Genomic DNA, 27,923 nt, shown 5'->3' on the forward strand with positions numbered 1-27,923 from the left:
ATCACCATCGTTTTCCATAGTTTCAGAGTTATCTGCCAATGATAGTGTTTCAGTTACACCACGTATGTCACATAGCCACAGTATATCACCTGTAGCAAAAAGGAAAAAAAATCTCCATCATCCAGAAACAACCATAAATAAGTTTGTGATAAGAACCAGCAGATTACAAAAAGAGTTAATTGATGAAAAAATTGCCCGGTTTGTTTATGCAACAAACTCTGCTTTCCGTATGATTGAGAATCCACACTTCATTAACATGGTTCAGTCATGAAGACCAGGATACAGTCCACCCAACAGAGCAGATGTCGCAGGCAAATTGCTGGATGAAGCGTATGAAAGAGAAATTGAGCAGTGTGCAAAAGGTCTAGAGGGTAAAATTGTTAACCTGAGTGTTGATGGGTGGAGCAATGTCCGCAATGATCCTGTTGTATGTGCTTGTGTGACAACAGAAGAAGAGAATGTCTTCCTTACAGAAACAATTGATACATCAGGAAACGCACATACAGCTGAATACTTACAAGAAGTAGCAGTAAAAGCTATAAAACACTGAAAAAAATGTCAAATGTCCAGTACGCAGCTTGGTCACAGAAAATGCTGCAAATATATCCAAGATGAGAAGAAACTATTTAGAAGAGTGTGAAGAGAGTCCCAAGTGAACATCATACAGTTGCAGTGCTCATTTATTGCAACTCCTAGGCAAAGACTTCAGTGTTCCAGAAATAAAGGCTAATGTTGTTGAAATTGCAAAATACTTCCGTAACAACCACTTTGCAGCAGCTGCTCTGAAAAAAATGGGAGGAACCAAGCGAACTCTCCCACAAGACGTGCGATGGAACTCAGGAGTGGACTGTTTTGAGCATTATATCAAGAACTGGCTCATCTGATGACAGTTTGTGAACAAAATCGTGAAAAAATAGATGGCACCGTCACAGCCAAAGTTCTCGACACTGGGCTTAAGAGAAATGTGGAACACATGCTGAATACCCTGAAGCCTATTTCCGTAGCCTTGAACAAAATGCAGGGAAATCGCTGTTTTATTGCTGACGCTGTTGAAATTTGGAAGGAACTGAGGGAGATCTTAAACAGAGAAATATGCAATGACAGAGTTAAATTACAAGCATTAAAAAAACTAATGAGACAAGCACGATCTCCAGCTCATTTTCCTGCAAATATTCTCAATACTCAGTACCAGGGTCAAACCTTAACTGCCGAAGAAGAGGAGTTGGCTATGACCTGGACATCCAGCAATCATCCCTCCATAATGCCAACTATAATAAACTTCAGAGCTAAGGGTGAACCATTCAAGAAGTATATGTTTGCTGATGATGTTTTAAAGAAAATCACACCAGTGAACTGGTGGAAATCACTTAAGCACTTGGATTCAGAGACTGTTGAAGTGATAATCTCACTTTTAACAGCAGTAGCTTCTTCTGCCAGTGTAGAAAGAATATTTTCTTTCTTTCATTCCAAATTGAGAAATCGTTTGGGACCTGAAAAAGCAGGAAAGCTTGTTTTTCTTTTCCAGATTATGAATAAACAGGAAAATGAAGGTGAAGACGACTGAGTTGGCTGCAGAAGCCAATATTTTAAGTTTCTCATGTTGACCTGGCTGACATAGTCGATTTAATTAAAAAACAAAAACAAAAAACATTTAACTTAACTATTTTAGCTAAAAACAATTTTAACAAAAACAAACCTGATTTTAAAAACCTTGAATGTTTAACTAAATTCAAGAATGCATATGCGTGTTTTGTTAAAATATTATGTGTTTGCTGTTGAAGAAAAAAATCCAGAATACATAATGTTGTTGTTTTAGTTAAATAAAACAATTTAAATGTCTGTCTAGTGATGTTCTCCTTCTAATACAGCATGGCAAGAAAATCCTCCAAATATTAATGATTAACCTGTTGAATTGGAGATAGTTCACCTCCCAATGACTTCATAAATATCTGCTTCAATTATCTTTGGTAAATGAAATAACCAAACAATCATTCATTTTCTGATATAGCTGTAAAACTAATTTGAAAAGTTTTCAAAATAAATCACTTAAATTTATAGTGTGTACCTTCTAAAAATGAAACCTACATCTGCCTCTGAGTTATGAAGAATATGTATTGAGGTTATAACAACCAACAAGAATGCACTTTTATGTAGAAATCCATGATTAAATCGAGTCTTCCTGACTAGTGATTTAAATCATGATTTAAATTTAATCAAATCCACCCTGGCCAAAAGTATAACTGGTTAAAAATAGAATTAGATAAATTCACGGAGGATAGGTCCATTGATGGCTATTAGCCAGGATGGTCAGGGACTCAACCCCGTGCTCTGGGTGTCCCTAAATCTCTCACTGCCAGATGCTGGGACTGGAAAACAGGGGATGCATCACTTGATAATTGTCCTGTTCTGTTCATTCCCTCTGAAGTACCTGGCATTGGCCCTGTAGGAAGACAGGATACTGGGCTAGATGGACCATTGATCTGACCCAGTATGGCCGTTCTTATGTTCATTTATACCTGTGCAATCCACTGTCTTCCAATCTGGACCTCAGGAATGCCAACTCAAAGCCATTAGCATTCAGGGGGCTGCACAGATGTAACCCAGCACAGACATTACAGGAGAGGTGAGAAAAAGAATGGTCTAGTGGTTAAGGCACTAGCCTAGGCAGACCTGGGTTCCAGTCCATGCTCTGCCACAGACTTCCTGTATGACCTTGGCCCAGTCACTTAGCTTCTCTGTGCCTCAGTCCCCCATCTGCAAGATGGGGATAATAGTACTGTTCTACCTCCCAGGAGTGCTGTGAGAATAAATGTGGTAAAGATCGTGAGGAGCTCAGATACTAGGATAATTGGGGCCATATGAGCACCCTGGAGAGAGAGTTTTCTTGCACTCATGAGATGGAAAGAGCCCAGCTTGATGTTAAAACAAACACCTTGTCATCTGAGCCAATCCAACATGGACTCAATGAGACACAACATGCAGAGAGTCCCACAGTACCATTTTTTGCTGCCAGCTTACAGGGCAGAATCCCACATTAGGGTAGGTCAGATTTGGAGTCTGTGTACTGGTGAACAAAATTTCTTTGAAGTGGTCAGGTTATAACAAACCACAACCATGCTTAATGTCAGCCTCTGCTAGTCTCATGGACCCCACCTACCTATAGCCTTAGTCTTCTCTGCCTTTTTTTTACTATATGTGCTTAGGCTGCCCTACCCATAAGGAAGGATCCCTAGAGCACAAGTACTGATTTCCTGTCTCCAAGTCAGACTAACTGGATGATGTTAACCTTTACACCACAGTGTAATTACACTGATTGGCTTTTCAGAGTCAGGCAAGCACTTAAATAAAGAAGTCAACATTTGACCTCACAGAGAAATCAGCTTTACCTAAGCCCATTATACGGTCAAGTTTTTAGACATCATTCCTTAGCCTCAATTGACATGGGTTTAGGGTTGTTTTGGGGGGGATGGATTTTAGTTATTGATATTTTGGGTCATTTACAATAAGACAGTACATTGCTTTAAGAAATTTTAAAAAGTGATTCAAAGATCCCTATGGTCAAATCAGAAACCAAGAATCAAAACTGAATGGCTGGACCACCAAATTGAGATGGGAGGCCTGGCTCTGCCACATTTCAAAAGATACTGTAGGGTGGCACAAATTAGACCAGTACTGGAATGGATCTCTAAAAGAGAGAATCCATCATGGATACAGATTGAATAGAAACTGGCAAACCCAATCTCGTTATATAATTGTGCACTGAACTTGTAACCTAAAATTCTGTCACCCACGAATAAGCCCCGTCGTTTTCAGTTTAAACCAATTTTGACCGAAAAAATCCCGGGTTTTACAAAAAGTATTATGCGGGTTTTTTCCCCGATTTTTACCCTACTTTTGTATCATTCTATATATAAAAATAACTTGTTTTATTAGGAAAATACGATACATTACATGAGCTCTGTGTGTTACGATAATACGTTAGTCTCTGCGTATGCAAAGCTGCCTGTTGAAGTAAGGCTGTGTATTAGTTTACAAGATACACACAACAAACAGGCAGGCACGCAAGCTCTGAAGTGAGTGCCAATCTGAACGTACTGATGAATCTCATGCCCACATTTCAAGCAGTTAGCAGATAACAGTTTAAAGTTTTGACACACTAAAACGGGAAGAAAACGAAAATCTGTCTCAGACTATGTGTCAGAACACAAGGAAGTATTCAAAAGTTTAAAAAAAACAAACAGGAGAAAAGGATGAAGTTGAGTGTCTGCGGTGCAAATGGTGTGGCCCAATTATTAAATGTAAATATTTACAGGCTAATAGTTCTAAGTCTACAACAGTAAACTGGTCATTTAAAGGAAAAGTTTTATTTGGGATTAGAAATATTGTTTTCTTAAACTCAGAGGTGGCATTGTGTTTTGAGTTCTATTTTAGTTCTGCAGCAAACTACATTGACTTCCACTCATCAAAGCATTAATCTACTGAACACTTTCCCCCCCGTCCTTCCATCCACCAAAATAAACCCTGATATTTATCCAGAAAAATTAATAACTTTTTTGCACAGATTTGCACCTTTTTGGCTGTTGTAGAATTAAACATGGATAAATTCCTGGGGAAAACTAACTAAATAAAAACCGAAAACAAAGGGCCCTACCTATGAAATATCACCCACCACTTAAAGTGGGTTTAATTAGAAGGCATTAGCTTATCCCAGTCTTCCCCTTGTACCCCTTCTAAAATCAATCTCTAGTTGCAAGAAAACTGTACCAGTCCTTAAAGTTATTTCAAATGTAAAACTCATCCAACCAGCACATAATCTCCATGATACAAAGATGTCCAGGTACACAACATCTGAACCTTTTAGGACACCCCACATTCAACCAAGCACTGACTGCATGTTAATTTTAAAATTTCCCCATAGCTTGACAGGTTGATTTGAAAGACAATCTCCTGGGAAGGACCGGGAAGTGAGAAAGAAAATAAAAATGTGGTATGGTTTGAAATATATTTTGGTAGAAATAAGAGGAACAAATAATTAACCCAGTGGTAAGTTTCTCCTCAGTTAGCGCTAACGGGGTATGTGTGGAAAAGGGAATGTTGCAGTTTTCTGGGTGATGCTTCATTAGAAGTCTGACATGTCAGACATATGGGGGCCTTGTCTATACATGAAAGATGCACCAGTTGAACTAAAAATCAGATTTTAGAGCAATATCGTAAAGCTAGGTTCGAACCCCTGTATGGAGACACTTAAAACTGATCACATCTCTCCTTGTATCAAGTTAGCTTATGCCAGTTCCTTACATTAGACATAATCACCCACCTCCTGGAAAACACTCCACACATGACTTCAGTGGAACCGTTTACCTGAAGTCAAGCATGTGCTTACATGTTTTGCTTGGCTGGGCCAGAGTACTTAGTACCTTGCAGTATTGAGCCCTATATTACCATCATCTCACACTGACATAGCCCCTTCCATTTGCAGAGATTCCCAGGGGCTTTGCAGCCTGTGTACTATCTATGCATAAGTGACCCATGCAGCCACCTCTGGGGTAGAAGGCAGAAGATGCTCAACAGTGCACAGCAACACTGAACGGCGGCCCAGGTCAGGAAGTAAAGAATACCACATCCAACTGTAACTGCAAAGGGAATTTAGGTAGGCAGTGACTACTTGATTCTGAATTTGGCTAGGATGCTGGAATTAACATCACTGCTCTTAAGAAAAGTGTTGTAAGATCTTTAATAGCCATGAGGCACCACGACCTACCTTTTCCATCTCATTCAAAATAAAGAGAGAAATAACCTCAGCACGTGTTATAAACCAGAGTGGAGAGGTTTTGAATCAGACAGATTTTTAAAGATGGGGATCACGTCTCCCCCACTAACATTTACATGGTTTTAAAAGCTACAATAGCTCAAACTCCACGCACCTTCCTCCACCGTAAATCAGGCAGTGCCAGAATAACAGAGATCTAATTCAAAAAATAATTAATCCATAGCTTGCAGATGGAGGATTAGAAAGCACTGGGGTTACCGCTTCCTCACCAGCACTACACCTATTCCCCTACCAGTCTTCAGCATTTTTTGGTTCACCAGTGCTATTCAGTTTCTCAAGGAAATGCATATCCATATTGCTAGCCATAGGTGCTGGAAGCAGGTGTGCTGGGGGTGCTGTTGCACCCCCTGGGTTGAAGTGGTTTCCATCCTATACAGGGTTTACAGTTCGCTTCAATTGCTCTCAGCACCCCCACGATACAAATTGTTCCAGCCCCCTTGTTGTTAGCTGTCTGGTTTATTAAAGAGGGGCAAGAGTAACCCAGTTGAGGCCCCACACATCGTTGTTCTTCCTGGGTGAGAGATACCGCTAAGAGGAAGTTATCTCTGGATTCTAGTGTCTGCAAAGCCCCAAACCCAGCAATCCTTCCCCCTTCAAGGAGAAATAAAAATTAACAAGGAAAAGCTGCTATTTTAGTGCAATGCAATGGACAAGCTCCCCCTTCTGTTCTGCAGTTGAATAACCATCCCAGCACTGTCCCCAGTAACGCGAGTGCTCTCATGAACGGACGGTCAGATTCTGCCACTCTAACTTAATGCACAGGCAATAGCACGGACTCAGGTAAAGACATTTGCTTTGGGACTCAGGAAACCCAGGTTCAGTTGCCACCTCTGTCGCAGGATTCCAGTACGACCCTAGGCAAGTCACAATCTCTCTGGGCCTCCATTCGCCATCTGTAAAAATGGGGAGCACAATATTTCCCAAGCTCAGTGGTTTTCAACTTGTGGTCCGTGGGCCCCAGGGTTCCGCAGACTATGTCTAAGATTTCCACAGGGGTCCGCACCTCCATTCGAAATTTTTTAGGGGCTCGCAAATGAAAAAAGGTTGAAAACCACTGTCCTCAGATCACACAGGTATTGTGAAGATAAATACATTAATCCTGGCACTAATGCTACTATGAGGGATGCCATGTACATAAATAGACTAAACTTGGACTTCTTGCATTCACAACATGAATAAGGCTGGCAGATTTGTACCCAGTAGGAGTTCTATTAATGGAGTTATCAGAAAACAAATCAGCGTTTGCTCTAAGCTAGTGTATTTGGTTGACGTGTGCAGTTAGATGGCTGTTATAGTCCTCTTAGCCCCACCCCAGAAGTGGACGCATACATAGTGTGTGCAGGTATATGCCTTTGGGATGGAAGGTGCTATGCAAATATCATAAGATACTCGAGATGAGACCAACCTGGAACACCAGAGTTCCCCACTCACCCTGAACTCTGGGAATGTCCCAGTCTGGATCTAGATCTGAACACAAAGGCTTGAGTCCCTTGCTAATAAATATCTGCCAGGCAGTACAGAACAAAAGACGTCTACGGGGCAGGGTCTTTACTTTTAGGCTCCTACGATGTTTTGCATATCCAGGCAATGGCAGCGTCCCTCTAGCAGAAACACTGAACCTGGGAACTAGCCCTTTGTTCCCAACCCCTGTCAAGTGTGGTGCAGGCCAGCTGTGAGAAGAGCAATGTAGGCAGCACGTGGGGTACGCTCCCCCGTGCCGTAAGCGCATAAGGTGCTCCGTGTGGCTTCGCTGTGGGTACTGCTATTTCCTGCCTTAATCTCGAGATGTTGCTGCCTCAGCTTCATCTCTGGCTCATGTGCTCTGTGTCTTGTACACTCCAGCACTCGGTCCCCCCCCACCACCACCACCACCTGCACAAATCATTGTCAAACAAAGTGAAACACGTGATGCAAGGACAGACAAACAGTTTATGATCCCTGCTAACCGAAGCCAGCTGTCACACGCAACGGGCATTTAGAGAAGGCTTCAAGTGGGAGGAGAGGGTGCTCAGAAAAGAGTCTTCCTCTCCTTTCGCCCTGACTCCACGTGCCCCGTGCACGTCCAGCCCTAGAGCATTCACCTAGTGCACGTCCAGCCCTAGAGACAGCGTTCCCAGTTAGCTATGCAGCTCAGGAAAGGGATGGAGGAGGGATTTTTTTCTGAAGGGGCTGACTACCGATTGCAAACCACATGACTCAGCTCCTCAGAGCGGAGGATCCTTTTTCATTCCAGTTTATAACATGGTACAAGGGGAGAGAACTGTTCACAGGAGGCTCGGGAGAGAGGAGATCGTCTTATAGTCCAATTCCATGCATCCCCCCCACCCATGAACTGGCTTGGATCAGCATGCGTGTGCCATGGGCCCAGGAGCGGGTAGGAGGCAGAGAACCTCCTCAGCGATCACTCCTTTCCTACAGAGAAATTTACAAAATTCCTTTCCAAATAACCTGCTTTTCTGCAGGGCTAATAGGCAAACCCTTATCAGGCTGCCTCTGAGCGACTAGGTGACCCAAGAACCTGAATGATGACAAGCTTTCATTAAGCCCACGTGAAGCCCGAAGCAAAGGAAGTAAAGGGACAGGGACTGTACACACAGGCAGCTACTCTGAAGAGAGCTGGGCGTTTCCATCACACTTGTCTCAGGGTCAAAAGGCCAAGACTGTGACCAGGTCGACACTAGGAAATTAGGAGAGCATAAGCACATCGCTCAAGGGCGTGAATAATTCACACCCCTGAGCAGCGTAGTTAAGCTGACCTACTTCCGCACGTAGACAGCACTAGGTCATTGGAAGAATTCTTCCATCGACCTAGCTGCTGCCTCCTGGGGAAGTGGATGAACTACAACGATGAGAGAACCCCCCACCCCCAGGGGTAGCATCTACTATCTAGCTTTTGTGGCTCTTCCGGCTGGACTCGGAGAGTAGGGCCAAGTGGCTGGGAGACCGCATGAGCTAGTGAATATGGCACCGGCCTGGGAGTCAGGGGACCTGGGCTCTAAGACCTAGCTCTGCCGCTGGCGTGCTGGGTGACTATCCCCTCCCGGTGCCTCTGCTGCCCCTCCCCATCTCCATCTGTCCTGCCTACTTTACAATGTAAGCTCTTTGAGATGGGGACTGTCTCTCAGCACCGAGCATGACATACCTTCAGTCTTTGCTTGGGCATTTCAGTGCTAGTGGAATATAAACACACCACAAAAAAGCATCAAACCAGGAAGTGCCCTAAAACCCTTGTTTAGAAAAGCAAGCAAGCAGGGCCTGGGTCCTAGATTGTAAGAGGCTGGAGTTTGTTTTGTACAGCTTCACTAGACACCAGGACTAGGAGCCAGGACCTCCGAGTTATAAGCCCAGCTCCTCTACCAAAACCTGGTGTCCTTAAGCACCTGACTTCACTTCCCTGACTCAGTCTCCCCATTTGGGACAATACTCGTTTACCTGCCTCAAGGGGAAGCTAGAAGGGTTAAAGCACTTTGAAGATGTAAAATGCTGTATAAGGACTACAGGAAATATTACATTTAAATGGAATATATATAGGTATATATATGCGTGCACGTGACATGAGAGAGAGTTGAGACTTTCCACAAAACCCACCACCAGGACTGAGGCCAACTGGCAGACTTAGCAGTAGAACTATAGGTAGTTTGTGGCAAATAATTTATTCAAGGAATTTTCCTGTTCATCTGATGGTTTTTCCTCTAATGTGTTTACTTGAAGTTATTCTCTGACTAGTTCTCAGTCTTGTTTGGAGGCATGTCATCATGAATACTCCAGACAGGAAACTCAAGCTCTTCTTAATAAGGCACATGCTATGGTTCCATTCCCCGATTGGATGAGCTGGTACAAGGGGAGGTTTCTGGGGCAAGGAGGTGTTTGAAATTTGTTCTCCTACAAACACTCTTCAGTGCTCGCTTAAGATTTGCTGTCTCCACAAATGCTCCCGCCAGAAAATTCATGGCGAGTGAACATGAGAGGGGGGATAAACATAGACAAAGTGGCAGTGCTTAAAAAAAGTGAGTGAATCCTTGCAAAAAAATAAAATAACCCAGCACACCTGCACGTTTTGCTTTTTTAATAAAAACATTTAAGAGATGTTCCTGGTCTGTTAAATACATGTAATCAGAGCTTTCACTCAATTTCATAAAATCACTAGAAACAACATAGGTGCAATATGGTGACACCCTGATACACAGAGAGACGTGCTGACAATATTCCTGTGTAAGGTCTCTTTACACAAAAGCTCCCTGTTGTAATGGCTACCAGGGGTGTGTGCAGGAATTTAAATTTGACTGCTTTTGGAGGGGCATGTTCTGTGCCCCTGCCACAGCCCCAGGGAGGCGGAGGAGCTCTGTGCCCCGGCCAATTATTGCGGGATGCCCCTGCTTGCGCTCCCCCCACCCAACCCCGTGCATGCCCCTAATGGTTACTGTTTTGTTTCTGATATTTACATGGCAAGGATTTGTAAAGCTGTTAAAGCTTCCTAAGTAAATAAATAGTATAGAAGTGAGTGAATTCTCACTGAACATTGATACAGCTTTCACCCAGCTCAGCAGAGACCCGGGAACTGATTAGCCCGGTCATTTCTAGGCTCTGGCGACACTAGGGGAAACACATCGTCGTTCTCCCCTAGTGCAGCTCTCCTGGGGTCAGCAATGGTGGAAGCTGCAGTGTAGAGAGGGCGGCGGCATTTTGACCACCCTGGCAGCTAGACTTGCACAGTTGGGCAACGAAGTGGTAAAAGCACCAGACAAGAGCCCCGTGTATGCTACAGCATTCATCGCTCCCGCTACTAGAGGAACTGCCCCAATTGTGAATGATGGGGCTAAATTTTGCCAGAGCCGACGTGGACCTGGAGACAGTCCCTCCGGACCAGGTTTAAGGCAAAGCAGGGAGGCCTGCACTGGTACCTGCCATCCTGTGGCTGCACAGAGCACTTCAGTCCTCTGGGACTGTCCATCTGGCACCATAAATGAGCAGCACAGGCTTGATCCTGCTGCCACTCATGTCAGCAGCAAAAACTTTCCCTAACTTAAATGGAAGTGGGATCCGGCAGAAGTCCTGGGGCTGCTGGAAGGGTCGGCGAGCGACCCAAGGTGAGCTCTTCCGCACTGTACTTGAAGCCTTCACCCTCGACCCCCTCCCCTCCTCCTTTCCCAGAAAGATCATCATTCTGGAGGGAAAAAAATAAAACCGAGGGAAAGCAGCAGCCAAGGATTTGCGAGTACCACAATCTCGCCACCCCTCCAGCAGCCCTGTGTCATTCTCCAGAGCAGATGGTGCGACGGTAACAAGATCGGAAAGGTCCTGCAGAGGACAAAGACTGATCAATAGAGTGACTCTGATGCAGCTCTTTATCTCAGCATCCAAGGGGGTTGGGAGTGAGGGGCAGCGGGGTGGGGAGGGAAAAGAAACCGAAGCACCAGGTTTGATTCCAGGAACTGACACCAAGGAGCGGCACCGCTCTCTCCAGAGCCCAGGAAACCAGATTGCAGACAGTAACACCTCCACACAGCTAGAGGCCCGCGGTCCACTAGCAACACAGCACTTGACATTAACAGGATGGGGATGGGGCTGTACCATTCAACAACTGGGAGAAGAGACATCGGGAGCATGCCAGCTATGCCTCTGCGGAAATACTCTGGGGCTGGTCGAAGGCGTGGGAGAGGCGTCAACGCTGGGACCATGGTGATACTAATTAGGAAGTCATGACAGCAGCTCCAGGCATCAGTGCCTTTAAAAGCAGCTCGGATAGGATTTTGGCTCATCATTTTGTTTTGGGTTTTTTTGGGTGGAGGGATTAATTTAGTGCAGAGAGAGATGGTGACTTGATAGCCCGGGAGAATGAATCCGTCTGTCCCCAGAGCAGGTACTGCAGGGGGAGAGGTAGGGCAAGACATTGAACACGATGCAGGAAGACGATCGGTGATAAGGAAGAAAAGCGAGGAGAAGTCAGGAAAGGAAAAACAGTCCAATGAGCGGGGGAAAGGACAGTAAGTAAAGAACAGGAATAAATTCTGACACTTAACGGGCATCTTGCCAAGCCATGGACAGCAACTGAGCAAACTCCAACACTACTGACGCTTTGGGATCAGAAGCGGCTCAGGGACAGGTGTAGGGCCTGAACCTACTTTTAAATTCTTGTTTTGAGACCAACTGGATTTTGAGCTCACCAGGCCCCTCTGTGTGACTTGGCCAGGTCACGCAGCAAGTCAGGGTCCTGACTCCCAGCCCCTGCCCCTGCGACCAGGGCTTCTCATACTGCCAGGTCGCACCAACAGGAGCTTCTGGGTTTGTCCCCTCACTCTTGCTCTCTCTCTCGCCTGATACCGCCTCACCCCCACCCTCTGCCCTGATCCCCCACCTCACCGCACCCTCGGCCCGCACGATGCTCAGTTGTAGTCAAAGGGAAGGGAAGAGGCGCTCCAAAAGGCGGAGCAGCCCCTCAATGTGGCACTGTCCCCAGAGCCACGTGCTAGGCAGGGAGGCGTTTGTGGGTGCTACGCTCCCCTTAACACACCAGCCAACATCTCACCCTCCAAAACCACCAGCAGTGTCATACTTCCTTATCAAAACCCCAATCCTTGCTCGACACAGAGGGTTGTGAAATCGGGGTGGGTTACAATAAGAACCCAGGGTGTTTTCTAAGTTGCAGGTGGACAAGGTTTGAGAACCACCGATCTAGCCTACACAGGCATGAGAATCAATACAATGAACAATGCTGAGACTTTAGAGCAAGCCTGTGAAACAGATATTGGCTGAAAAAACAATTTAGAGGCGAGTTCTGCCCTCAGACGCACAAGCGCGGCAGCCACTAAGATCCGAGGGCAGAATGTGAACCTTTGATCCATTATGTCCTCGAAGTAACTGAAGCTTCTCCTAGATACCATGGCACCTGTCCTGAGGTAGTGCCCTAGCACCTCCCAAACAAAGCCTCCCCTCATCCTCGTGAGGTAGTAATGTCCTGTCCATTTTAAAGGGGGGGAACCAGGCACAGAGAAAGTTGCGTGACTTGCTCAAGGTCATAGACCAAGGCGGAGGCCAGCTCAGAAACAGAGCAACAGTACAAAACAGGAGAGGAGCAAATATAAGTAGATACAACACAAACAAGTGACCTAGTAAATGCCGAGATTTTAAGATTCACTGATAAACTGATACTAGATATTGCCTAAGGAAAACAAAGGACAAGGGCACAGAAGTGGGGGAAGAGGAAGAACATGACAACCACACGCATGGCTTTTGATCATCACCCGGCACCTCACCCAGCATGTAAACAGGAAAAAGCCACTCAAACAACGGCCTCTAACCAGTATCTCCCCACTGAGATCAGAGTGACCCAGCAATCTGCCTTGATGTCTTGCCAATCCCAGACCAAGAGAAATCCTTTCAGGGAGGAGAAGTGCAGGGAAATTAAATAGCCTTTAACAGGAACCAAACCTGCCAGCATCAGCTTGGAAATCAAGACGTGTTGACGAGCAAAGACCAGGGAAGGGGACTGATGAAGACAGCTTGGTCTCTGCACAGCTTGGACATGAAGAGGGGGAGGTATGTGACACAGCTGGGTGTTTAACATTTTATCCCTCCCAGTGGGAGAATATTGATTTCCTTTAATGGAACTGAAGCGACCACGAATCTGAAGGGTCCACTTTAAGATGCAACTAACTGTGCCCTTTAATTTAGGCCAAGGAGATTATGGTACAGCCGGGCTGGTCAGCTTCTATTTTTAAGCCAAAGCAGACTTTTGCTGTAGTTGGTTCCTTTCTGCCCTTACACAAACAGATGCTCTGCTGAAACAGAGTGCTAAGCGGTTTCTCCCTCAAATCCCTGCAAACAGGACCCAAGTTACCTCTTTCCAGCCTCTGACAGCCACAGCTCAGACCCTGTTCAGACCACAACTGAAGACACATCTCTAAACCGAGCCCCTAGTGGACACAGAGGCAGCGCACAGAAGTCACCACAGATTCTAGCACAACTGGTATTCTTAGCACAGGCCCAGGACTGGACTATAAGGGATGATGCAGGTCAGGACTGCAGAGGCCACTGACAGAGCTGGGAACAGGGCGGTACTGGATTATAAATGGGGCTGCAGCAGGTCAGGACCCAAGTGCAATGGCAGGTTGTGCTCCTCCCACAACAGACTCTCCTTGCCTAAGAACACTTTATCTGTATCTTCCTTGTGCTCCCACCCCAGGCAGTGCGTGCTAGACTGCCCGAGAGAAGCACAGCTGTTGCAGCGGATGGTGGATGGAGACACGGTCGCAAACACAATTGGTTCCTCGCCCTGCTGATGGCTTTGAAGCTCAGGACCAAGGTCTTAAACTGGAACAGCAGCGGGCTGGGAGCCAGAGGAGGGATGGGGACATGGGGGTGACGTGTTTGGGGAGGCTCTGCCCACCGAGGAGGCAGTGTTTGTACGTTCTGCGGAAAACTAGACCTCTGCCTGCCTGTGTGTGAGGGACAGTCCAGACAGCTGTGGGGCGAGACTGAGAGGCACTGGCAGGGCCTTGATTAACGAGGGTCCCCCCCAAGTGTCCACACAGCACCAAAAATCACTTTAAAAAACTGAACCTATTATTAAACAGAAGCCTGTCTGGTGTGCAGTGGTGGGGGAGGTATCAGCAAACCACATTTAAGCCATTTCCTGCCCCCACTTCTCCGGGGAAACGTTGTTCACCGAGGCCCCAGGTTTGCCAGCCAGCTCTATCTGAACACAACGTTCTGGCTGCACAAACCCAGTTGCAGGCTTGGACAATAAACTCTGTGGGGCAGAGAGGCGTGTCTTTTTACCTGCTACGTGCCAAGCACGTTGGGGGGGGGGCTTCATTTAATGAAGTGATAATTGCACCCACAAAAACCTCACCTCTGAGCTAGAGAAAAACTAGGGCCTGTTTCGATGTGGGGAAGTTCTACACAAATCTCGGTTCACTTGAAAGACTCATCCATGTCTTCTCTGAAGGTCTGCCAACCACACATTTACCAGATATGGAAGTTGAGAAGCAATTTATATCCACTGTGGACTTTTCCTTTTCACAAATAAGACTGTTTATTAAGACAACGGGCCATATATTTTTGCACAGCTATGTTGACTTTGGCAGAGCTGTGCCAGTTTACATCAGCCTAGAATCTGACCCTCGGACTTTTTCAGGAGCTGATCTCTCTCTGCAAAGCCACTTCGCACCGTGGACTGATCAGTTCGTTCCTCTGGAATTCTGCCAAGGGAACGCCCCTATTTTGACGCACCGCATGTGCAATAGCAGGACAAAATGTTGCAAAGTTGGCACTCCAGATCTCTAGAGCCACTTCCAGGGACAGAAGGAGAGAGAGAAAACACATCCTGATGCAGTTCAGTCACCAGCACCCCAGCTACACATAATGAATGCAAGGAAGACTGAGTTCCCACTTAGAGCGGGCCAGAAAATGTTTTTTTCCCCTGCAGAAAGTTGCTAATTTTTCGTGACACCCTAAAGACAACATTTGCAACAAAATCTTGAAGCTTTCTGCAGAAACAAATGCTTGTCCCGGAAAAATTCATTTAATCAAAAACCCAATTTTCCATCAAAAAAAAGTTTGGATCGAAAATTATTGACCAGCCCTATTTATACTTTTTTTCAGAATGGCCAATCCCCCTGCACCTCTCTCAGAGGCCTCTATCCTTTGCATAGCTAGTCAGCACAGCAGCGCTCCTGCTCCACTTGCCAATTCATCTGTGGGCAACATGTTCATGGAACAGAATCAGGGAAGCAACAGAGGAAACTATGAGATCTTCGCCTTCACTTGCATGCAATGCAGGACACAGACACGAGATAAAGGATGTTTTAGATATTAAACTGGTACTACATGTGATCCTAGCCAAAAGGTTGAGAAAGTGATAACAGACATCCCAAACAGAGAGAGATGTGCTAATAAGATTGACCCATTCACACCTGCGTGGAGGTCTTAGATGACCACAGGGTTCTGAGAGCATTTTTCATTTGCCAGTACAAATCATGCTGCGTGAGAGTCTGTGGATGTGCGACTTCTCCTCCTCGCCCCACCCAACACATTCTCTTTTTCCCTGTCCTCCTCCAGAATGTCACGAACGCTCGACACACACACTGGCATGATCAGGTTTTTACTTAATAAACAAAAGCTTCCCCTTAAATGTTCCAAGCTTGTTTTAGGGAGAGATGTTCAAAAGCACTGAAAGGATTGAGGAGCACGAGCCCCGCTGACTTCCAATAGGACTTGTACTCCTGAATCTCATGGGTCCTTTGGAAAAATCCTCCCCCCGACAAGACACAGTCTCAGGATGCTGCTTCCCTTCGGTTTGACAACAGGGTTTGGTCAACTCATTTACATGCGGGTGCTTTCTGCTGCAGCAAAATGAGAGCCAGACACCTTCTCCAACAGACGTGACAGGCTCCCATGGGTCTCCCCCCAGTTTGACCTTTGCAACAGGTCCTGCCTTATTTTCTAAAGAGCTAAGATGTGAAAACTTAGTGTGACAAATGCACTAAGCCTATGTCCTACAGGCAACCCCGCTGTCCCACGTGAGCGCTTTATTGCATCTCCAGGGTCTCCAGTGCAGCTTTATTTAACCTGTAATTAAATCCAGACTTCTGCAAGGAGATGGTTTGTGATGCTCCCTTTGACTGACGGGCTTCACTGCATCCTGAGCTTGTTACCACACAGTTTGGGGAATGGCAATAGCCACGTATCATCAGATTATTCATCTGGCAGGCAGGTTTCCTGGCTCCCTTCAGCAATGTTTTATGGACCGGATGATACAGGCACCAGGATTTCTATTGCCCCAGTTTTAGCCTAAGTGATGTCTTGCTTTGCCACAGAGAGATCCAGTTACATGCTCACATCGATCATCTGCAACCCAGGCTGCTAACAATGTTTGCAGCGTGCTTTGAAAAAAATCCCACGTGGCCGCTAGCAATCGCCATGCAGCTCGTGATCACAGTGCTGCTAGCTAACGGGCGCCAGGAGCACACAGAGTGGCTTGGAGAGGAGGGGAAAAACATAGCACCTGTTCAATGGCACACACAGCAACCCTAAGCAAACGGAGAGAAAGAAGAATGCCAATGGAAATTCCATGAGCGCATCCACAGGAAACCATCGATGTCCAGGACATTAACTGCCAACCTGGAGTTTGGCCAGAACATACCTGCTCTGCCAATGGGATCTTTAACAACCACAAGTGGTCAGGACCTCAGGTTTTACATCTCAGCTGAAAGATGGCACCTGTGACAACAATGCCACACCAGTCTGGTGCTGGGGCTGTGGATCGGAGAGAAGAGGGCTACTTACTCCAAGTTGCGAATTAGCAGGCACTAACCTATCCAGATCCTGCTTAGCATGGACAGACACGACTGTAGCACAAAGTAGCACAGCTGAGAACAAAACCCATATGCGGCCAAAGCAGAGATTTATTTTTTTTAATTCCATTTTATGTTGTTTGATATAGTTTCTCTCTGGTGTAGAGAAAAGATTCAGTCTCTCTCTTACTGGCAACTCCAGGAGACCCCAAAGGATACAGCAGCCGCATAAAGGATTTCCCCTCCACCCCACCAAGTCTCCCTGCCCAATGGTGCGTTTCATTCTGTAAAACTGTCATATCGTCTGTTTCACCCAGGGCAAGGAATGCGCTGCAGCAATCGGCATGAACTGGAATACTTCTGTGGAGTCCCAAGAACCCTCTCTCTTCCCCTCAACCGCAAAACTCTTGTTCCTAGAATTTTGGAGATTCCATTAGTTCCACGCAGCTTTGAGAACAGGCCACATTTTTTCTATCATATTCAGTATTCTGGGTTCCAGTCTGATCTCTGCCACAGACTTGAGGAGGACAAGTCACTCCTCACTACGTCCATCTCCCATCTGAAAAATACCAATGAGGCTTTTTTATCTGCCTTTGGGGAGGGTTAAGTAATATAAGGAAGAATACCACTAGGCACATGGCATTAGTAATACTCTGTCCTTCGCCCTGAGGTTCTCAAAGCACTTCAGAGTTATTCGGTAACCACGCCAGTCTGTTGGCACAGATAGAGAGTTACTGTTCCCATTCTACAGATGAAGACGCTAAGGCACAAAGCAGTGAAGAGGTCACACAGTGACTCAGATGACTGGTGCAGGGATCCAAGACCGTTTAAGGCTGTAAAAACTAAACCTACTGCAAAACTCCCGACCGAGACATAAGCTACTAAAACAATCAATGCAGAAGAGAGAGAGAGGCAGGCCAGCATTTCAAACCCAGTTCATTCAGGCTACATTTATTACCACGTTCATGTATCTGACAGGCAAGACTGCAAGTTTCCACACGGCAGAGTCGAACAAACATAAATCTTATTTGCATCAGCCCTGGAAAACTGGAAGTAAAGTGACAGCGACCGCACAGCTAATAAGACTTTGATCCCCGCCGCACGGGACCCACTGCAACCCTTCTCAGCCAGCAGGGCTTAGAAATTAAAACTGGCGCTTTACAACTCAATCACCCAGGAGCCAGGGAGGAGAAGGAGAAAGTGACGAGACCAACAGAACCGGCATGCAGTGGGCAGAGCAACGGTGCTGGTCGCACACGTAACACAGGTCTCTCTCTTCCCTGAAAAGCAACCCACAGAAGGAAAGCCTGCGTCCCTTCTTGGCCTCTCTTGGGTATCTAGAGAAGGCCTGAAAGATGGACAGGAGGGAGGTTGTTTTTGAAGGGCTTTTCGAAAACAAGTCTTGTCTAGCCTGTTCTTCCCAAAAGACTCGATGGAGGACAAGAAAAAGTAGCAGGATGAGGACACAGCAGACAAGCAGGCAGAATCTGACTGAGAGGGGAAGTAGCTTTTAATCAGACCGTTTCCATGTTGTTTTTTCTTTTGAGGAGACGAGAGTTCTTTGCTCATCCACATTTAAACACAAACACCTCACTAAGCAGTAAGGAGAAAAGGTCTGTTCGGTAAAGATGGAAATACCCCTCTCACCCCTTCAAATAATAACATCAGAGTCCTCCAGCAAAACCAGGGGTGACCAGATCATTTACACTTGACACTTAAGGTAAAAAGACAGGCAGAACCTCCCGCCACCAAAAAAAAAAACAAAAAACTTTTTTTTTGTGAGGCTTCGTTACCCACCACAAAGCAGCACCTTGTCACCTTTGCCACCTTGACAAATAGCTGGTAGCAGCTTCATGAACCACATGGGATAAGATACATGTTGCACAAACAGCAAAGTGGAGTATCTGTACAGAGAAGGGAGGTGGTTTATATTTCTCACTCTGGAGGAGCCATTGTGATGCAATAGTTGAGGCTGGGTTCTGTTTACAGTGGGCAAGGTTAATACCAAGACTCGCTGTTTAACAGTGCTCTGAAATCCACATTCTTTCTCAGACTGTCTCAAAAATTGCTATTCCTCATGGGGATCCAAGGTAGGGTTAGTGGTCTAAATCTGGATTTGTTTGAGCAAGGGGCTCCTGAGATACAGGCCCCCTAAAAGTCACATTATTTCAAAAATATATATATAGTTCTTGTAATGTTTTGCACACAGCTGGGGCTCAGACTATGACACTGATCCTCCCCAAACTGATATGACCCACTTGGGTCTCATTACACTTAAAGCAGGAGATCATCCTGTTTCTTTTACAGAAAAATACATTTATCTGCTCCAAATTCAGCTGAATCTCGGAACAAACCTTGAATTTTCCAAGGAGTTTCACGACAAACTCATTGATTAAAAAATGGCCAAAAAAATTAAAGTTTCACATTCCAAGTTATGATTTTTGAGCCCCTACAGATTAAAAAGTTACAAATGGCAGCTAGCTAAAAACATGCACTTGGTGGGAGTACTGTGGGGTCTGCATTGATTAACACAAAGAATGAAGAAGTAAGAGTTCTTCTTCATCATAACAGACAGCCTTATACACCACAATGGGCTGACAACCATTTTTTTTATGACCAGCTCTATTAGGAAGTATCAAGGGCTGATCTATCAAAGACCATGATCTCCGAGAGGCTGTGGAGGAGTTTGTCCTGCATTGAATGAACAATTTCATAATTACCAGGATCTTGTGTGAAGTCGCTCATCGAGAACGCAGTGTTTGGTAATAACTAGAGCTAGCTGAGTTATTTTAGCTGAAAAAAATATTTATTGATAAACGGCCTGTTTGCAGAATCTCTCATTTTTGGAAAGGGGAGCCACCATTTTGCAAATTAAAAGGTTTTTTGTTTGAGAAGTTTGATCCAGCTCCTGTCAGTGGATTCTGACCTTCATCAAGAGGGGCAGAGCTCTGGAGCTAACTGAATGGTTAACAGCAGGATCAGCAATGGCTCCTCCCACACAGAAAAGATTCTTCCTCAGAGCCCAGCTGGTTGAAAATCCTTTTCTGTCTGAAAGAAACTGTTTCTTTGTCGGAGAGGTTAACTAAACAAAGCCCACACCTGGGCAATTAACACCACCAAAACTGAGGGTCAGTTAAGGTTGCTCTTTATGTAATATACCTAACGCAAAACCTACAAAGCAAGGAAATGAAGAGTTTTGGGTACCAGCAATACGTATCCTCTACTCCCCATCCAGACATCCACCTCTCCATTAGCACCGTAGCCTTAGCTCTGCCCCCACAGGACTCCAGACTCCCTGCACGCCCTTCCCCAAACCTCCCGTATGTAGTTTCACAGGACTGTGCAAAAGGTGGCATGTGAGGAAGTCCAGTCTGTCCAGGGTGGAGGCAAGCAGATGGAATTTGGGGAAGAGGGTGCTGACAGGCTGCAGCCACGGCTGTGGTGCATTCTTAGCCTTGGGTCAGCCACAGACATGCGGAGTTCTCCACTCCAGCCTTTACAAACGGGTTAGCTGTCTCCAGTTAATTGGCAATCAAATCCAGACTACATTTAGGCACCTGAGTAAGAGTGCTGAGCACCTTTGAAAGTCAGGCCACTTTTACATGTATGACTAAATAGGGATTTATGAGCCTAACTCCAGGCACCACGTTTAAGAGCGTTGGCCTGCTAGCTCAGGTTCACATAGCGCCATTCGCCTCAGAATACCTGAAAGCACATTCAGGCCCCGTTCTTGTGACATACTGAGAACACACTGCACCCACAAGGACGCTCAATGCCTCACAGGACTGGGCCCTAAAAGAGCCCTTCAGCCAGGAGGGAAATGCAGCCACCTCTACGGTGGAACAAAACTAAGAGAGCGTCACGACACTCAGAGCTCAGGGCAGAACAGGAATAGTGACACGAACAACTACAAGAGAAGCTTGGGGAGGCAGAATGTAACCCAGCTGGTACAAGGGGAGGACCCCAGAGCTAAGAGTGCTACATTTGTGAATGACCACCAACGGGTCAGGACCTTTCTTCAGCCAAAGGTGCAAGGCCCGCTCCTAACTGGAGGTCACGGCCTCAAAGTCAGCTGCTGAGCCAGCCGGAAAGACGAGCAAGCTACTAAAACTGCCACCCCTAGAAAGCCTTACAAAGCAGCCACCCCTGGAAAGCCTTACACAGCAGCCTGGTGTGAGAGAATGGGACCTGAGCAAAAGCACAATACAGCTGTGCTATCTGCACCACTCCCATCCATGCTGAGTTCCCAGCACTGTTAGGAGCCCCCACTTTCCTACAAGTCATTTGTCTGTTATCCACCCCAGCTTGGTTCCTGGGAGTGTGTGTGTGTGGGGAGGGGTTTCCCAGCTTTACCTATCAAACTCAAACGTCTACAGGGAAAGGAATTAAGGCCTTCCACATTTCAGGCACCTAATTCCATATTTAGGTGCCTAAATGTAAGTGCCCTAAATCTCAGAGGCCACTGAATGCAATGGGAGCTGCAGGTGCTTAGCCACTCTGAAAAAACCAAGCCATTCTTATTTAGGCGCTTAACTTTAGAATGACCCATTAAAAATTCTTTCTTTCCCAAAGGAGCTGAAGGAAATTTGTTATCGAACAGCAAATGGTCTAGCTTGGACCCCAATCCTTCAAAGACTTATTGTGCCCCTGCTTAAATTCATACATGAATAGTCTCTTCAAAGTCAATGGCATTACTTCTGTGTAGGCGTTTAATCAAGTGCCTACATCTTTGCAAGATTGGGGCCTCAAAAATCTGAAAAATCCTGGAAACTTTAACATACTCTAGATCTTGAAACTCTAGATAACATATTGTCATTAGAAGGGGAAGAATTCTCATACACAGTCAGTCCCTCACTGTTTTACCTACTTGCTTAAAGCAAACAAACCTGTCTACTGGACCAAGGCAATAAAATAAAAATTCATTGGACACAGTTAAGGAAAAATGTAATATAGTGTTAAAGTCAACAGGAGATGTGCACCTAACTCCCTTGGGCCCCTTTGCAAATTCCAGCGTGAAATTAGGTAAGGATCCCCAGCACTGTGACTGTGCACTACAGAAAGCCTGGCATATTCCACCCCAGAAAGCTGCATTTCTGCGGCGAGTCCAGCGATCCCCGGACATGCAGAGTCTGTAAGTCCTTCTGTGATGCACCAGATGGAAGATGCTATTGTAAAAGAGAGCCAGATGACCTCTTGTTTCAATTGCTTCAGCCGCCTGAACTATCTCTGCAGCCTTGTGGCATGCACAGAACTGAACAACTCAGCCCTTTTCAGTCAGGAACCTGTCATGTCTATTTCCGCCTAACACTTCCCTTTCTAGTCTTCTCTCTGAAGTGGGAAATCACATCCCACCATCAGTTCTAACTGTTGCAGTTAAACTTTACCCTCCCTCACCTCTATTAAATGTTGGGGGTAAGGTTGGTTATTATTTGTATTGCAGTAGGAGCCCCTGTCATTGATCAGGACCCCACTGTGCTAGGTGCTGTACAAACACAGAGAGAGGAAAAAAAAAAAAGACAGTCCCTGCCCCAAAGAGCTCACAGTCTAAGTGTGAGATAAGAGACAACATATGGATACCGACAGGTGCGGGGTACGAGGAAAGGATGAGCCAATACTGGTCAGCATGACAGGCAGGGGTCTCAGCACACCAGCAGCCCAAAGAGCTTTGTAGGCATCACGGCAAAGGGGATTTTTGAGGAGGGATGTGAAGGCGGATAATGAGGGAGCTCTGCAACGTTTACGGGGAGCACCTCCCAAGTGCATGGGGCAGCACAGGAGAAAGCGCGGAGGTGCCTGTTTGCAAGTGTAACTGGAGGCTGGCAGCGTGGGCCAAGCACCACGAGCTCGAAAGGGAACGAGAGACGATAGGCACGGTGGGGATAGGCCGTGAAGGGCCTCGAAAGTGAAGAGCAGCAGATTATGTTGGATGTGACAGAGAAGAGGAATCAGGGGATGTACCTATTGCCCAACTCCCTTTATCGTGCTAATACATCTTAACATGCTGCCCTCCCTGTTACAGAGACAACGTGTTGCTTAGATTTCACTTACGCCCCTAACGCTTTTGGCGAGGAGAGGCCGCAGGGCTCCAGCCCTCCAGAGACTCGTCTCCTTTCATAAGGCATTAGCCTAACAAACAGGAACAGGCGCTGCTTGCCCTCCCTTGGTCCTGCAGGAAAAGCAGCTCCACTGAAGACTCCCGTGGCAATATTACATGTTTCAAACCTCTGTGTTTTGGGCATCAAGACAGAATCACAATAAGCTGCGAGGAGAAACTGTGATCTAGTGGCTAACACATGCGATTGGGACAACCCTTGGGTCTGTCACAGACTCATTGTACAAGTTAGTCATGACGCTCGATGCATCATCGGAAGGCGCTAATATATATGGTGACGAGGGCAGTATAAGAATCTGTGTAAAACAGACCAGACCTTGCGTAAGTCACTGTGTGTGTTTCAGTCCCTGTTTCCTCTTGCAAAATAGGGATAATATTTACTCGCCTCACATAGGGTTGTGGGACTTAATTAAAAAGGGCCCTGAGCAACTTGGAAAGAAGTTAAAAGTAGTTTCCGGTTTGACCCCAGTACCTGAGCCCCCTACTAGTCTTTGTGGGTTTACGTGCATTATTTCCTATGCTTTTCTCATTCTTGTCCTTGTGTTAAAGAGCCATATCAAAGGCCAAGGGAAACTGACTAAGGTCCTGAACCACCAAACAGGTCTGCTTATGGGCCTGCCTACACAAAGCAGCTTGCAGGATCAGGACCAAACCCTGAGGCCCACTACACACAAAGTGTTGTCAAATGCACAGAGGAAACAAATGGAAAAAAGGAAGGGTTCTTCTCTCATGGCTCAGGTCCTACATGTAAAAACAGAAGAGGGGTTTAAACTATTGGGTTGCCTTCTGTAAAGATGTTTTACGGAGCTTAGCTACCCTCAGATATAGAGGTGCTGTTAGTAAATATTTCATGGGGGAGGGGGTTTGTCAGAGACTCCAACCTTATCCTAACTTTCTGCAGTCACTTACCAAGATGAAAGTCAAATAAATATCCAGCATTCTAGAGTGCTGTTTAGTGTCTGATTTTTACAGCACCCATCTAAAGACTAACACACACCACTCTTTACTTATGAGCCATGCAAACTGATCAAATAGCAGGTGGTTAGCTTGCAGACAGAATTGTCTCAAGGAAGCAGAAACCAGATACCTTATCAATTATCACGCTGTTTCACGAAGGAGACAGGAGAGAGCCACTCTCCTTTAGAATTCAATATTGATGCCCAGTTTGTACTACAAACATTGCAGGGACAGATACAAAGGATGCAGCCGTGACTTTAGACCTAGCCTACAGGCACCGTTCTTACTGGAACCAACTTCATACCAGATTACAGCCCCTACAAGCTAATGCACATCAGAGTACTAGCCATATAATTATTACTGGCTATAATTATATTAGTATGTCACAGTTTAGCTAGCACAGTTTACAAGAGGATTATAACTCATCAATCCACCACCCAGCTGTGACAACATCTGCTTATGTGCCTGCAAGAGAGAAACTGGTCACTCAATAGCTTATTTGACAAGACAAGCTTTCTTGTTTTGCAGATTGTTATCAAGCTCAGGGAAAATGAAAAGCAGCAGAAGAGTCACTACCCACAATGTTAATTTCTTCACCCCTATTTGGCACTGAAATCTCTCTCTCCAGCCCTCCATTGCTTCAGGTCTGACCTCACTGTAGTGATCAAAATCAGGGCTGGACCTACCAACTCTGTCCACAACTTTAAATACCAGAGTAAACAAAGCAGCCAACTAATTAATGGCTTTAAGATAAAAATTCGATCTACAGACAGTTAAGAGTCATTTAAGTGGCTAGACTGCTGTCCTCGTAAGCAGGCACTGATAACAAAAGAAGTGTGTATGTACATGGAGTGTGATTCCCACACAACTAACACACAAATCAAAGATGGTAGGGTGTCTGTGGGGGGGAAATCCAACTTGCTAAAAGTGGGTCAGGAGGTTAAATAACCCAATTTAGCTCCAAAGACTTCAGACTTTTTGGATCATTTGCTCTCGCAAGTAAAACACAAAAATTTAAACTTCACTTTAATCCCGACCCCCTCCCCCCCCCCCACACACAAACATTCAGGTACTCAGACCATGAGAACTTAGATACACTACATTACAGCAGCAAGGATGGATTAAAAATACTTTTAGTTTTTGAATCCTGAGGAAACAGGAAATCTATTTTTCTCTTGCAGTTTGAAGTTTTAGGAGGTGGGGTGGGGGAGGGAGACAAAATAAAATGGGCCAAAACAGATGAATTATCAGATGATTAAGACAGATGTACTTCTTCCTCCGAGAGAAATAAGTGTTTATACTAAAACTGAATAAGAGTGATTCCGGATGGGCAAGAGGCCAGAATCTGGAGCTAGGTAGAAATGTAGGTGGCAGTTTTAGATCCAGGTTTGGGTAGCACTACCACTTCCATACCAGTAGTGCAAACAGGAGAAAAACGGTCAGGCGATTTTTAAAATAAACTGGTTAGTTTATTGCCTTAGGGAAACTTCCACTGCTGCATCTATTTTGCAGAGATCCTCGCTTAGCCAAAACACAGCCCGTCACAGGGCCAGCCTCACCTCCATGCACCCACAAGACTGCCAATCCGTATTCATATTCGGATGTTTGGGAAATCAGAGGCAATAGTGGTTAGTGTTGTTTAAAAAAGACAGACAGACAGACAGACGAATCCACTTACTCGCTCCTTCTATTTTCTCCGACCCTCTGCTCCAAGTGATCTGCCTGGTTTCTAGCTTCACCTGGAAAGTTTTCCTCTCCGGCCTCTGCGATTTCTTAGAGTAAAACAAAGTCATCACGGTGCCAACTTCCAGACTCCTGCAGAGGTGAACCACCTCCGCTTCGGTCTGGACGCAGGGTCCATTGGAAAAGCCAGACGCCATAGCGCCCCTCCGCCGCCTCCTTCCCCAAACGCGGCGAGATTTCCAAACACAAGGGATCTGCAGCTCACTTGTGGCGCTCGGAAGACTTGAAACACAAACAATCCAAGAAGCAGCTTCAGTTCATGGCTCGCCGGGCAACAATCGCCCCTTCCTACAGGGGGGGAAAATGAGCGTTTATATGGGGGGGGGGGAGGGAAGCTAGAAGGGCAAAAGCACAAACCGATCGCTTGTTCCCCCAGCTCTCCCCTTTTCACTCCCCCCCAGGCAGCAGAAAATCGCCTCTCTCCCGGTTTGAATCATGCACCATTTTTTTCCTCCTTCCCGAGCGGAGCCCAAAGCGAAAGCAGCCAGACACAAAGCATTCCCGAAGAGCCTGGCTCCTCCAGCAAGACTGGGTTGCAAAGAGCGCGTGCGGGGGGAGGGGGGGAAGGTTACTTTGTGGCCCGACTTGCCTTTTGTTCGGGGCCCCCGGTTACAGCCCGTCCCCCGCACGCCGCCACACACACGCACTGGCTTCCCACCCCCGCAGCTGGCGAGCCTCTCTCTGCATCGATCGGAGACGGATCAGATCTCCCGAGAGCTCAGCAAGAAATGGCTGAAAAATCCAGCTGCCTGCCTCAGTTTCACCCTCCAGGGCTCTTTTGTGTCAATTTCACCCACCAGCCGCAGCGGGGGATTATTCCAGCCCCTCCAGCTCCAACACGTGCATTAGGAAAAGGACACCCCCCACACACAGAGCCGGGGAGGCGGGGGGCCGGAAATATGGGGCTCCCGGGGGGCAGAGAGCAGATCAATGGCTGCGGGTTCGCGCTCCCATTCCTTCCTGGCCGCGGGTTTTCCGCCCCTGGCTGGTTGCCTCCTGTTTAATGTGCCCCCCTTGGGGGAAGTGCCATGCGGCGAGCGAGCTGGCAGAGGTGGTACACTCTTCCCCCTTAGCCCGTCCCCTCCCAGCCTTCGTGTAAAACAAAGCAGGGCAGAGAAGCCAGAGATCAGCCTCTTAAAGAGACACCAGACCCGTTCCCTCTGGAGCCCTAACCCCCTCCCCTCAGCACGCTGTTACCTTGCCTGGGGTGTGTGGACTCTGCTTCGATCAGGTCCACAGAGGGCCTCTTCTAGCAGGAAAGCCCTGGGTGGGTATCAATCATCTTCACACACAGCCGCACGTGCCGGGGGCAGGGGGGGAGGGCAACAAGGTGGCATGCAAGTGAGAGGCTGGAGGGGAAGGCACCTGTAGGACTGGGTGAAAGGGAGACAGATGGGGCAGCTTTCCTTCTTCCCCCTGTCCAAATCGGCTCTGGGAAAGCCCCCCTCCTTCCCCCCCCCCCCCCCCCTTAGCAGTCACAGGCCAGCCAGCCAAAGCTGTACTGCTTAAGGCTGGGGGTGGGGGGGTGGTCCTGGCACAGGGAAGCTTCCTTCTCTGCTCATGCCAGCCCCATGGCTAGGCTCCCAGGCTGGCCCTGCTCCTCCAGCTGCAGAACAGGGCAGTTTCTGCCTAATAAATCATCTCTCTCACATACACAGCTCACCGGAGAGGATGGAAGGAAGACAGGAGAGTTTAACAGGTGGAGAATTTAGTTCAGGACATATTGCTGGGTCCCCAGACAGGGATACCTAATGCGGGCTGCCCACCAGCTGCCCCCATGCTATCTGGGGACAGGCACAGCAGAGCCCCTCCCCGCCAAGATACCTGTACAAGCAGCAGCTTCAGTGCATGAGACTTTCTCTGCCAGGGCTTCTCCCCTATATTGTGACATTCACACTGCTCCCCACCTGTGTGTTCTTCCACCCTCTGGGATGATGATGATGTCATCACAAAGTAATCCCCCTGGGTTGAACAAGAGATGACTTTT

At 46.7% G+C, this 27,923-nt stretch overlaps 1 protein-coding gene and 1 long non-coding RNA gene across 19 annotated transcripts in view; both read right to left on the reverse strand.

Moving 5' to 3' along the window:
- The window catches only part of PLCG1 (phospholipase C gamma 1), a 100,577-nt gene that overhangs the window by 68,896 nt on the left and 3,758 nt on the right, over positions 1–27,923 (reverse strand). For 2 of the 18 annotated variants that reach the window (XM_043527423.1, XM_043527427.1), the window contains exons 3-5: positions 27,761–27,898; positions 27,134–27,309; positions 25,872–26,224 (exon numbers count right to left, since the gene is read on the reverse strand). In XM_043527423.1, the coding sequence (XP_043383358.1) occupies positions 25,872–26,073 (202 nt within the window). In that variant the 5' untranslated portion in view covers positions 26,074–26,224; positions 27,134–27,309; positions 27,761–27,898. Of the gene's footprint in view, positions 1–25,871; positions 26,225–26,377; positions 26,480–26,525; positions 27,899–27,923 lie in introns of those variants that run through there. The other 16 variants (XM_043527432.1, XM_037877226.2, XM_043527421.1 and 13 more) reach the window with 15 other exon arrangements.
- LOC122462772 lies at positions 1,981–20,377 on the reverse strand. The gene is made up of 3 exons (XR_006285525.1): positions 20,368–20,377; positions 14,256–14,265; positions 1,981–2,224 (listed from the first exon to the last, which is right to left on the reverse strand). It is a non-coding gene; the product is annotated as an uncharacterized LOC122462772 (long non-coding RNA).

This window comes from Chelonia mydas, chromosome 13, assembly GCF_015237465.2.
Source record: "Chelonia mydas isolate rCheMyd1 chromosome 13, rCheMyd1.pri.v2, whole genome shotgun sequence".
Taxonomy (NCBI): domain Eukaryota; kingdom Metazoa; phylum Chordata; order Testudines; family Cheloniidae; genus Chelonia; species Chelonia mydas.